At 43.6% G+C, this 13284-nt stretch overlaps 1 protein-coding gene across 1 annotated transcript in view; it reads right to left on the bottom strand.

Annotated features, from left to right (window-relative positions):
- The window catches only part of PDZD2 (PDZ domain containing 2), a 201890-nt gene that overhangs the window by 125198 nt on the left and 63408 nt on the right, over positions 1–13284 (bottom strand). Inside the window, exon 2 of the mRNA XM_058827058.1 lies at positions 11582–12416. Within this exon, the coding sequence (XP_058683041.1) occupies positions 11582–12060 (479 nt within the window). The 5' untranslated portion in view covers positions 12061–12416. The remainder of the gene's footprint in view (positions 1–11581; positions 12417–13284) is intronic.

Here is a 13284-nt window from a genome sequence, read left to right as displayed (position 1 = left end):
TTGTTTCTCAGGTCATCAGATAAAGCATTTAAGCCACAAATTCATTCTTATAAAGCACTGATATTCCACTTTTCTCATCCACTATTTAATATAGAGTTCTTTTAAAGGCAGAACCCTGTAGTAAACCCTTGTTGATTTAGAATTCCACTCACCAGCCATTAACTTCTAATCCATTTGGCAACTGTACACCTTTTTTAACTATTATTTCTTTCTCCGTAGCATAACTGATGAATTATTGAAATTTGATTTATTTTAACCACATAGTTCATCCTGATGAAACTGGATTGCTAAATAATTTTCTGCTGTGCTGTATATACCACTTACTTTCCAAATGCAGGCCATAACAGAAAACCATATCAGGAGTCAACTATTTAGTGTATTGTTGGGACAGATATGCAAATTTAGGAGGCAAATTGGTGTGGGAAGGCATTCCAGCAAAGCCCAGGGTGTTACAGAATTGTCAGAAACATCGGGTATAGCAGAAGGAAAGCTGCACTGCAGAGCACTCACCAGCAAGGGAGGCAGAGGGGGCAAAGGAGAAGATGAAGCTCTGAGCCTTGGTGGTTCCTTCAGTACCTGCAGCCATGAGGTGTGATATTCCCTGGGCTACCCATGAACAGAGATCCCAGCCCAGGGTGAGCCAACCTTCCCACACACCTACAGCCCCAAACTCCTTCCAGACAGGCAAGGAAAAATCCCCCTGCGATTAAGCATTAAACTGTCATCTAATTCAGAGATCTAAACTACAAGCCCTAAATGAAGGTGGTGATGAATATAAGGTTCAAACATGAAGCTTCTCATCCAGCAGGCGAAATGAAACTAAGAATATTTCGTTTCTTCTAGGGTCTCTAAAAATTTTTCCCAGGAACTTAACATTTGCAAACTGCTTATCATACTTCTGTTGAGGCAGAGTTTAAGAAAAAGTCCTGCCTGGCCAGCAGCAATAATTAAAAAGCAATTCTCACCTATTTAAGCTTTTAAAACCTACAGAAGGCCTCAGATTTTCTTACTCAAAAGTAGATGGCAAATCTTGCTCTGCTACCTAATGCCTGCTGGCATTGAAGCAAATCAAATACTGCATTTTTTATTCACAGGCCGTTGTTTTCAAAATAAAGCACTTTGGGGAATAAGTGTTTTACTTCAATTAATTGTGTTTCCTTTTTGGGGAAAAACAAACTAACAGTTTCATTCATTTAGAGAACCTACAGATTTCCCGCTACTATTTTGGAAAAAATATTTTTTCAAGAACGTTAACCCACAAATTCAGTAAATGTGAATACAGTAAATGTACAGGATTTGCAAAATAATCCATTAAGGCCATTATGGTGAATCTCCAAAGGACTAGTGGCCATCAGGAGAGGAAAGGAGACTAAATTGTAACACTATTTCCCTAAAGCCATTTTCACATTGCAATGTCCTGAGCAATTTTTTCTTTTACTAATGTCAGTTTGGGAGAAGAAAGGAAGGTAATGATACAGGTGACGAAAAAGAAATTTATTCCCATGGAAATGTGTTTCAAATCCTACACCTGAGCTTGAAGGAAAACAAAACAGCCTTTATCTATAGTTACCATTTTTATACTACAGTGACTAAAAATATCCCTTAAATTAAATTACTAAGGTCCAGAGTGACCACCTTTGATTCATACTAATTTTAGCAGATGTTTATATGGACAAATAATTTGAAAATTTTGCTGTTACTGACATCTATCAAACAAGCCATACAAGCAGTGAACCCAGGAATATATGCATAAATTCTTACAGAAATAAATAATAACACAATACCTTTCTGTTTTCTAGGTCTTACAAACCATTTGGACTTGGTATTTAGATTTATCTTCTGCTCTGAAGTTCCAGCTACTGACATAAACTACAACCGGTAACTTCATTCCTAGAGGACTGGATTATAATCTTTTTTACAATTGTCACATTGTCACATGCAGCTCCTAGAAGTCCTTGAAGCTGCACAGGCAGAGAAGAGAGTCAAGTCTTCATCAGCAGTTCCCTCTTCACATTCCAGAATAGCCAAATCTACCCAAAATGCACATATTTCTTGCTTCTTAAAGGGATTAGCTACTGCACTCTACAAGCCCGATAATCAGATTATATTATGTATATACACATCTTAAAAGCATGTAAAGAAACAATTTTCACTGCTGTCTTGCAAATTCCTAGATAAGACAGGCTAAAATTCCTGGTTGACAGAACCCAGAAATTGCTTTAAATATTTATATGACATTGCCCTCTAGAGGAAACTGAGAAAAATCTGTTTTAATAGAACTCTTCCACAGATGAAAACATGAAATGTTGTTTTCAGCGGAACAATTAGTGTTTGTTAGAAACCATTTTCAGTAAGAACATCACACGCTGGTTTGGCTCCAATTGTCATCCAGAAGTTTTCAAGATGGAATTCCCCAACCTCTAGCCTAGGGCTCTGTATTCAGATAGATGGTACCACAAAGTTTACTGGGTAGCACATATCTGTGCTTTTCTCTTTGATACTAGAATAAAAATAGCCCAGGCTATGAAAATTGGCAAGCACTTAGTAATTCTTTAGTTATGATGGTAAAAAGAGACACTAGTCAAAGTGTAGGAGGATGGGAAGGAAGATTTCCCTGACATTTGTTTCATCAAATTGTTACCCTGCTAGTCTGAACCTATTCCAGTGATCAAATAATGCCATAGGAAACACAAGTCAAAGATATTACTATATTAATAAATTATTTCTTTTTCCAGGGTGGTTTGTTTGTTTGTTTGTTTGTTTGTTTGGATTTTTTTAGGCTTTTTTTAAAGATCATCTGGATATCTACATTGGAGATATCCAGATGATCTACTGGATGATCTACATCTGCTATGGAGAAGGGTTAAAACCAGACCTTGTCACCTTGTTAAACGATAGAAATAAGTCTTAGGCATCAGCTGAAACAGTAATCTCTTTCAGTCATGTTTCAACAATTCTGTTTTATTTTGAAAAAGCCTGAATCCATTTTCCATCTACCTCTAGTTTCTCACATTCCTGTTAAAGAGGGTTCAGTTGGATAGGATTCCTGAGTCTTGGATGCTCTGGGGTGAAGTTTGCTGCTAATAATCACCATTTGCCTTACTCTTGTCCTGTTTTGGAAGGTACAAGCATTCTTGAACTGCCCTAAATCTTGTGGCAGTGACTGACAACTTATCTTGTCCCTGCTACTCGTCTGTTAAACACGTTTTCCTTTGGAGGCTCAGGTGATCTTACTGAACATCATACATTTTACCAGAGAAAGAAGCAAGTACAATGAGCAATACTGCAGAGTCTGTAGTTGATACATATGCCCTTCCCCTCTTAGCCTACATCTGATAAGAAGGAAACAGAAAAAGAAGTTTCAAGGAACATGTGATACTGCTTGGAGCTGGAGGCAAGTGTCACATCAGCTAAAAAACCAATGAGTTTTCCATGTTAAAAAAAAAATCCCATCCCAAAAGCCACCCACTGCAACAGCTGTCTCTGTGATTGTATACATGTCTCTTTGCTGATCTCACCTATGTTTATTGTATTTATCCTCTCACTTATGTCCATAGATGGCAGGTTCATGCTGACAAACCATCTTTCTGAGACTGATGTTGAGCCCCTGACTGTGGAACTGTCTCCTCTTCATCATTTTTCAACCCTCCCTGCTCCTGTGCTTTCCAGTCCAGGCCAGATTCTCAGTGACAGGGGATAAGTGGTTTTAATCTGGCATCACTGTTAAAGCTTTTAGCTCTGAAGGCTCACAGTTCAGTTCTAGTCCATCTTCCAGGACAGCAACATCACACCCAGAGGCTGGTAAGAGGGTTCATATGATCATAATCATAGCCTGCTTGCAGAGCAGCCCCAAAACACATTTAAGAATGAGAATGCTGCTCACTTAGCCCAGTGCTGTAAGGAAAAATATTTGAATGAGAACTGGAGAAGCTCTGCCTTTCCAGGGCTCATGGCATATCAATCAGTACAGGTGGAAAAGGACAACCTCCCAGAATTCTCACTGCCACTCAGTAACTTGGCTCCAGTCATGTCTTCCTCTTACAGCAGCTCAGAGCTTCCGTCTCAAGAAAATCTGTCCTTGGCCCCCAGCTTGCTTTGTGCAAAATTCTGGGCTCCCAGAACATGAAGAGAAAGACACATTTACATTTAGTTACATTTAGAAGAAGCTGTGAATGACTGCACATAGCAAACTGGTGTGTAAGGGCACAAACATTATAGAAAGAGAAGGAATAATGGGAACAGAATGTTCCTTGCTTGTGTCTTTGAACATCTGTATTTTTAATTATTGATGGCTGAAACACTGTTCTGTGCTAGCAATGCACTGCTGGAGAGGCTGTGAAAATGACTGATGCTGTGGCTAAGGCCTCACCTGTTACTTGGCTGAGTGGTGGAAAAAAGCGACGCTTATTTTGCACATTCCAGCAGTTTGCCAATTAGCTAAGTTCTGCTGCATCCTGACTGTACTTCTAGATGACCTGAGAGCATGGGATGCTTGCTGTGTGTCAGGCTGAAAATCCCACTCAGGATATAAAAGGGATCCTGCTGGCACTTTGGTATCAGGGTAAATGACAAGGCACAAGGCTGACTCACCAAAACAGGTTGTTCCCACAGTGGATGAGCAGAGAGGGAAGAGCAGAGAGGGCAAAGCTCCCTCCCAAACACTGGGCTTATTCTCTCGTAATTACAGCATGATCAGAAAAGCAAATTAAATGGAGAGGCACAGCTATACATTGGGCAGCAAGGCAGTGATTTCTAATCAGAACTTTCACAGATCATTAAAACAAACACAAAGCACAGAAAAACCGCTCTCTATAACCTCTGAAGTTTTTACACTCCTAAGGCAACACCACCAACCTCTGTCCAAGTCTTTTCAAGCCTGATGCAATGGCTCTGAAAAGCAAGTGTGCAGAGGCTGAGCTGCAAGCCATTTTGGCAGATGACCCTCAGGATGTTGCCTAGTTATACGTGAATGCTTCTGGGGAATCACAATTTCTAGAGAGGCCAGCTCTGTTGTTTGATGCTGACACTATGTGGAAGGCAATGACAGGCATATTTGATCCCTAAATTTTTGGACAAACATGCAAACACATGGAGGATGTGAGCTATTTAAATCAGTGGAAGTCTTTCCATCCTTTTTATGGGGTTTAGATAAAACTCATCTGAGCAAGAAGATAAATAAGATGCAAATTTGAGGCAGATGAGGAGTTCATAAAGTCTGTTGAGGAGGCAGTTGTAGTGATGGGATGTTGCTAATGGCCATTGCTACAAGGGAATAGGTTGTGCCTCCACAGAGGCTTGGCATGGGGACATTGAGAGGAACGGCAGCAACTGGATGGTGAGGAGGAGAAACTGAGTGAACACACGCTCAGATTAATAAAGCAAAGAGGACAAACCAGCTAAATGATCTCTGCTGAGTCTGGGGATTAGTGACCTTCTGTTTAAGACTTTGGCTCTTAAGAGAGGATTTGGAATAAAGCTCATTTCTTCAGAGCAATTTATTTCTCAACACGTGTGGCTAAGTCTGCTCATACCTTCCAGGAAACATAAAAGAAAGAAAGAAAAGCATGTCTTTCTTAGTTTCTTAGTCCTGCTATATGTGGATGCTAGCTCTGGAGCAGGCAGCAGAGTGCCTGTGGAATTGCAGGCCACAGCTATATTTTAAGGGAGAGGGAGGAATTCATACCCACAATCAAGTAGGGGATTTATATCCACTATCAGTGTAAAATACAGCAGCCATGCTTCAGAGCGGACTGCATACTCCAGACTTCAGGAGCACAGTGAGACTTAGGCTGTGCCTTGCAAATGTTAGACATGCATAGGCTTTCTCTCATTTTGCACAGGTTCAGCACACATTCACTGTATCCCAGCTCAAAGCAGCTCAACTGGATGAGAAAACACTCAACCAAAATCCTCATGAGCTGCTTATTTTCCATCCTCAGGACTCGTGCACCAGGCAGCTTGGAGGGCATGTCAGCACAGGCTTCTCACCCTTCCCCATGATAACAAGCCCCACGTCTCAACCTCCATGCCCTGATCCATCACTTAGCAGCATGAAGATCAGTAATATGATATAAAAAAGTAAACTAATTCAATTCCACAACAGGTTGGGGGTATTTTTTAGGTCACTTATGAGAACTCTATTCCCTGAGACTGCATTTGGAGGCTTAAGTCTCCAGGACCACTGTATTTGTTTTTCACTGTGTAGTCAGTGCTGTTAATATTTTAACAAGGAGCTCCCACAGAAATATTTGCACCTTGGCCAAGGGCAAAGGGACAGGATAAATTTCCATTATTTTTCCTATTAAAACAAAAATATTTTCTTGTGGACATAACCAAGAGAAGGCCCTTCTAACACCAGGCAAAGAAGCTGCTTATACTGAACAGCACTTTGTCTTGGCAGCACTTTTGCTTTAGGAAGGAGGTGAGGAAACACAGTAAAACAGAGCAGTCAATCCACCTGAGAGGTGGGGGTGCTGTGAGACAAAGCTTTCTGTGATGACCAGTGATGGTTTTCCTGGGGTGATTTTTCAGTAATATAAAGGATGTATAAAGGAGATTGCACTGACAGGAAGATAAATCCCAAAAAAATTCAATGAAACACAATCCTATCATAGGCAGAGAGATCTGAACCACCCCCGTCCACTGTAACACAGGCATTCATACACCCCAACACTCAACCCTACTAAGGAATGGATTTGTTACCCAAAATGTGGCCTGAAAGCTGCATCTGATGTGCTGAGGGAGCACAGTCCTTGATCCTGGTTCCTCAGTATCCCATCCCCACACACCAGTAGGGGCACATGGATACATTTTGAACTCACTGCCAAGTAACACAGTGCAACGAAACCTTGCTTATGCTCCAGAGACAACTGCAGCTGCCAGGACAGGTACAAAGTAGTCATGGCAAGGACAGCCAGCCTCCTGAGGCAGTGACAGTGCCTCAACATGGCATGGCAGGAAGCAGTGCCCCATGGGAAATACAAAACTGGAGCACTTAAATATCAAAGAGTGACCACATTTGGAGGGAAGGATGTTTCTCCCTGCAAGAAAATATTTCTATTGCAGGAGCAAAGCAGTTTATTTTTTAAAAATAATTCCATTCAAACTTCTGAGGAAAGGGGATCTCAATAAAAAAGTGCCCTGAAAGGTGTGCTCTTCAGAAAAAAACAGTTTTCAAATCACACTCAGATTTTTGAGCAGCTCTTCTCAGACACAGAAGAGATTTCACCCTCCCAGCCCCACTGCACATGCACTGCTCTGCAGGTACAGGTCTGCTCCTTGTCTGCAGGGCTCGCAACAAGGGAACAAAGATTCCCTCCTGAAGACCTGTTCAGGGCAGAATCTGTCTCAAATTACAGCCAGGAACTGCATGATTTGTTTCCAGCACCAGCAAGAACTCTTTTTTTGACAAAAAACATCAAGACTTCTCCCAGCAGAGCCCAGGACTGTTAATGACTGCCACAGCAGACAGCACAAAGTGCTATGCACATTTTGAGACCTGTAATTTTGTTGGACATTTTGAATTGTCCCTGTAATCAGTTGCTAGCATTTAAAAAGAGGCAGGACTGTGCTTAGAATGTTGATAATCACACATCTACTAATGCCATTGACCTGTGAGGAGGAGCAGGACTTTACCTTCATAGTTCCAGCTACCCTGGAGGCATGAACGTAACGTGCAGTACCAGCAAGCATTCAGAAAAGAACTTGGCTCTACTGAAAGTCCTCAGCTTCAAGTGAAGTAAAAACTTCATCTTCAGTGGCAGCACTTGAAGCTCCCTCTCCATTGCAGACCTGACTCCTGAAGGTCTTTCTCAGCATCTTTGAAAATAAACTGATTTCCCTGAAATCTGGCATGCCATCTCTGTTCTGGGGAGGAGTCTTGGCAGCTCCCCCCAGGTCACTGACTGAAGAGACTAAGAAAGCACTGTGCAAAGGTACGGTTGTCAAAACATCTCTCTCTTCATTTTTTTGGAAGCAACTCCAGTTTGTGGGTTTAAAATAAGCCAGCCACTTCTCTGACTCTATTCCCACATATGGCAATGTTTGGTAATTTTTGGCAATGAAAAAGATTATATTTTGAAGGAGTGGTTGGGTTTTCTCAATGACAAAATTATAATAATATCTCATGTTTCTACCACACTGTCAACACTGGTAATGTATCTTACTCTGTTTTTTTCAAGAATGAATTTGGAAATCTACTTAGCACTGATTTTAAAGATTAAGTGTATATAGTAGCTGTGTCCAAGCACTTCAGCTATGCTTGATGAAATTCATAATCAAACATTTCAAACTGAATTATATTAATGACAAAACAATTCTTCTTTACAATGCTCCCAGGACTTGTTCAATGAAGCCCCATTCAGTTATGTTCAAGAAATGAAAGATTTATCTGTCATCTGCAGAAATACTAACAGCCTCCCTCCAGTAAGTGAGTAATAGCCCAAAATGAGTAGGGTAGATCCAAAATACATAGGAAGTTGTTGTCTGGGGGAACATAACCCACATATTTTGGAGATACAGTTGTACAGACAGAAGATAAATAAATAGGCAGAGTTTTGACTAACCTTTGTTCAGTATGCCAATACAGCTCATTTCCCTGCAATTTTGTTTGATAGACACACACAATTTGCTAACTCTAAAGAGAGCAATAATTTTCCCTCAATCACTAGCATCACCAAAAATGACACCACCTACATTATTCCTCTCTAATGTAATAATACCCTGTTAAGCAAAGAGCTTTGATTTTATTACTGCATAATGTTTCTCTAAATGAAGAGAAAAAAAAGAAAAAAAAGAACAAGTTCAGCAATAATCAACCGATCTCTGCTGTTTACATGGAAATCAGGTGGAATTTAAATAAATAACTTTTCTTTAAAGAAGTCATATTCAGCTCTCCTAGTGAGGAGAGACAGATGAGTGATACTCACAGCTGGCTCCTCCAGGAAGTGTTGTGCTGCTCTTACTGTATCTGACCCCATCACCACTCTGAGACATGAGGACCTGTAGGCCCACCAGGCAGGTGCCAGAACAGCCCTGTCTCTGCAGGGCTGCCCAATCTGTTCCAGCTACAGCCATCTGCCCATGCTTTCTCTAGAGGCTGACCACATCCATAGGACAGCCAGCAGAAGGGACTGTGTGCCTTCACCTCTTCTCTCTCGTTTTCTGGTGTACTGCATTTGCCCCTTGAAACAGGGAGGGTTTGGATGGGAAGCTGGAACTAGACCTGAGGTTACACGAAGCCCAGGGTATGTGAGAACACTTCTGCAAACCCTGCTGCAGAGGTGGGAAATGGCAGAGCTGTGAGACCCCCATGCCAAATTCTCCACTGTTAAGGGAATAAAACAGAAGACTCCCTATATCATCAGTGTGAAAAACTCCTTCATCAGGCAATATGGGGCTGCCCTGGAACACTTGGCAGGTGTGGAATAAACACATAAGCAGTGCTTTTGCTTGCTCAATCCAACCTGGTGCTGCAGGACCTAAGGCAGTATTTTACTTTCAATGACCATGTGCAGGCTCCACTAAGTAAATCACACCACAAATCAGAGCACCAACAGCCCCCTGTATTGACCTGGAAGTGTTTCTCACTCAGACAGAATCATTTGGCAGTCAGAAATTGAATCAGAACTACTATTTAGTGTGCTGTCCTGACCCAACAACACCTTGAAAACCCAAGGGGAAAGGGGCTCTGCTACTTCCACCATAGCAGCATTATGGAATTACTCTAGGAAAGCCTCTTCTTGGAAGCAGTCTTCCCAGAAGGTGAGTTGACATTGCCTTTCAGCCTATTATAAAGCTAGACAGAATTATGTGCCTTCTGAGCACCCCAATGGAGAAAGCTACTGAAAGACTCCCAAAGCATCCTCAAGCACTCCAGATGAGCAATGTGGGAACATGGGGCTGGAGCTGCCAGCCAGCTCCCTGATAGGCAAAAGCCAGCTCTCCAAACTGGGAGCATCATCAAGGTCCCAAACTGTCATCCACCAACATCACCCTTGTCAAATAGCAGTCAGCAGTAGGTGAGGATGCTTTGGATGCTGAAAATAAAGCAGGTTTTGAGTAAGTAATGTCCTAAATTTTGGCCTAAATTGGATGTAGAATATTCTAAAACAGGATTTTAATAACAACACTGGCCCCACACTGCCAAAACTATGCCTTTGTAATATCCAAAAAAGTAAGGAAAATGGAGCACTTGGTTCACATTAGCTGCAGTTGCAGCTCGCTGGTTTAATAACAGAGCTTTCCAAAAGGAACAAGCCCTAAATTAAACCTTATGGGACAGGCCAAAAAGGACAGATACCCAAATATTTTTTACTTCATTGGCTATTATCTCTCATTTTGCATAATAATCTCTTATTAATAAGACAACATTATTGCTGCCCACTGCAAGCAATTCCCTTGTATTTAGAAACAGTGACATCTGACAAAGGGGAAGCAGCAAACTAACTGACTCTTGCCATAAATACTGTCAAATTTGGAGGTGCCACTGACTGATACTGCCACAGTACCAATATTTATGCACCCACTGAATCACAAGCTAGGAATTACAGAGGGCTGTTTTCATACATGTAAAACCACAGAAGGCTGAGCTGCTCAGCACCCACAGACTGAGGTGTCACTGCTTTTATTCTGCCACTTTTATGTCAGAATTGGGAGTGATAGTCAGCCCAAACTCCTGCCACATTCACTGACTGTTGGGATCACTTCACTAGGACTTGGTTTCCAAAATAAATTCCCTTTTGGCAAGAGGGGGAGTATTTCATGCCCTCAGGAACATTACATTGTAACCTTAGGTATGGATGAATGTTTACATCCTCATCTACAGCAGAGAAAGGTTTCTGCCTTTGCAAAGGGTAATGTCTATCAGCCCACAAAGAGCAAAACTGGGGCAAAAACTGATTTTTCAGCATGGAATAGCTGAGTTAAAAAAAAAAACAAAAACAAAAAAAAAAACCAAACAAAAAAAACCCAACCACCACAGGAATAATCTATATCATTGCAAGGATCTCAATTTTTGATTTGAACTCTTAAAGATTTCAAGTTTTCTGGGTCAGGAGACATCAGAAGAGAGCAAATGCATTAAAATCAAAGGGAATTTATTAAAATTAAGTTGTTACAAACTGGAAAACACAAAAATGTCTTGCTTTGAGAAAGTCTTAGACAACATTTAGCTGTCAAAAATGCTTCCCTCAACTGAAATAATTCAACAAAAATAAAAAGCACCTGTAAAAACATCTTCGAGTGCTGCTGCATCTGTGTTCCCTTTTGCTTAAGGAAACGGTTTTATACAAAACCAGGAAAGCTCCTGTTTTAGTGGAGCCTCTCTGGTGATTATGATGTATAATTTTTTGACCCAGTGACCCCTGAAAAATTTCCAGTGTAAGTGTGAGTAGCACATGTAGGCTAATTATCAATTTGCTTTCATTACTTATTTTCTACAAGACTTCAAGAACGAACCCAGGGCTCTCTCAGGGGCTGGAAAGCAGAGGTCAAAACCTCTGCTCCTAGACTTCCATCCATGGTGACTTGCACCATGTGGCACCAGAGGCAGCAGCCCTGGTGGCAGCTTTTCCACCCTTACCTTGCTCCAGTGACATCCACACCGACCATCAGCTGTCCGTTCAGAGAAAGGATCTCATCTTTCAGGCGCACTCTCCCGCACTTCCCGGCCGGGCTGTTCTTCTTCAAGTCTGTCACCCAGATGCACCCGACGTCGAGCACAGGCCCCTTATGCGCCTTCCTCTTCTTTCCTCCCCGACGCTTCTCCCCATAGTCCCCCAGAGCAGGGATATTCCCAAAGCTCAAGCCCAGGACCTCATTTTTCCGCATCTCTTGGGCCAGGTACATGGTGCAGATCTCCGTATCCAAAGTCCCACAGCTCCCTGGCTGCAGGTTGCTCTCATCCAGGGAGAAGTTGAGCTGGATGTACTCGCTCAGCTTCTGGACGGCCGAGCGGCAGAGCTGCTGCTCGGCTCCCTCGGCTCCCTCCCTCCGGCTGTTCTGCAGCCACTGGCACAGGAGGGGGAGGAAGACCCCCGCGTTGTCCTGCGTGATGGGCATCGCTGTTCCTGGGCATCCCCTCACGGCATCAGCCCCAGTCGGCTCCCAGGTCGTGCGCCGTGGCTCCCCGCAGCCCCTGAGGGGCACACGCTGGAGTGGGGCTGCAGGTCTAAAGCAAGCTCCATCTAGTCTCACGGAGATTTTTGGGAGGTTCCAGCTGACCAAAAACACAGTCAAGGAAGGACGTTCGGGTGTCAAGGCACCACAGCCGGCCCTACGAACAGGATGATGCTGCAGCTTGGCTGGCGGGCCAAGTTTGCGAGCGTCTGTGGCTGTCCAGGTCTGCCTGCCGCCGGTGTCCGGGCTCCGTCGGGAAAAAAACGTCCTTCCCACCACGATCACCACAGCGTTTGGTCCTGCAAGGGCGAAACAGCGTGGTCAGAACAGCCAGAACCGCTGCAGGCGCCCGGCGGCCCAAGGCCGGCTCGCACGGCCCGGCCGCTCTCCTTCTGCGATTTACCACTTGAGGGCACCAGCTGCTCTCCTCAGCAAGGGAATAAAAGGTCACCATTAGCTCCCGACCTTGGCGGTGAAACGCGGATTGCAGAGCCTTGGGGATGCTCCTGCCGCAGCTCCAGGGCTCTCACCCTGGAGAAGGAGGAGAAGTTCCTGCCAAACCCGCCCCAAGGGCCGCTGGAGGGGCACCGGCCTCACCAGCCCTGCCGTCCATGCCAGTCGTTCTGGGCTGGGATAGGCCGAAACCGGGCTCTTCCCGGACTTAGCTCCCCACCAAGCCGCAAGAGGGACGGGCAGCAGCAATCACCAAGGGTGAGGACACCAATGGGGCCCTCTTTTCGTGGCAGCAGTGGCTCACACTTTTACTGCCTTGCGGGTAAGGCATCTAAGGGAACTGACTATCCAGTTTCCTGGGAAAAGAGTAGGGCGGGTGAATTCTCTCATTTTCTGCAGTTTGGAGCGGGAGGCACACAGGCGGCCAGGAGGCAGGGGGAGCTGGGGCAGGCAACAGGGTGAGACGGGTTTTTTTTGCCAGGATCATTAGGATCTATGAAAGAAGAAAAAACCCTGACACTAGTCAAGTCTGGTTGACTGGATTCTTTCAGGGCTTTATTTTCTAGCAGTGGATGCTGCTCAGTGAGCTGTGCACCAGGAAAGCAGTAGAAAGCAGCAGCTACAGTCTTGCAGCCTGCAGGTCTGCTCTTGCAGATGTGTATGAAAGGCTTGTGTCAGGTAGAAAAGCTGTAGAAAGAGCTTATAACCCCAAAA

Source organism: Poecile atricapillus, chromosome Z (genome assembly GCF_030490865.1).
Source record: "Poecile atricapillus isolate bPoeAtr1 chromosome Z, bPoeAtr1.hap1, whole genome shotgun sequence".
Classification (NCBI taxonomy): Eukaryota; Metazoa; Chordata; class Aves; order Passeriformes; family Paridae; genus Poecile; species Poecile atricapillus.
Note: the sequence above shows the minus strand (reverse complement) of the source record. Positions and strands in the feature narration are given on the sequence as shown.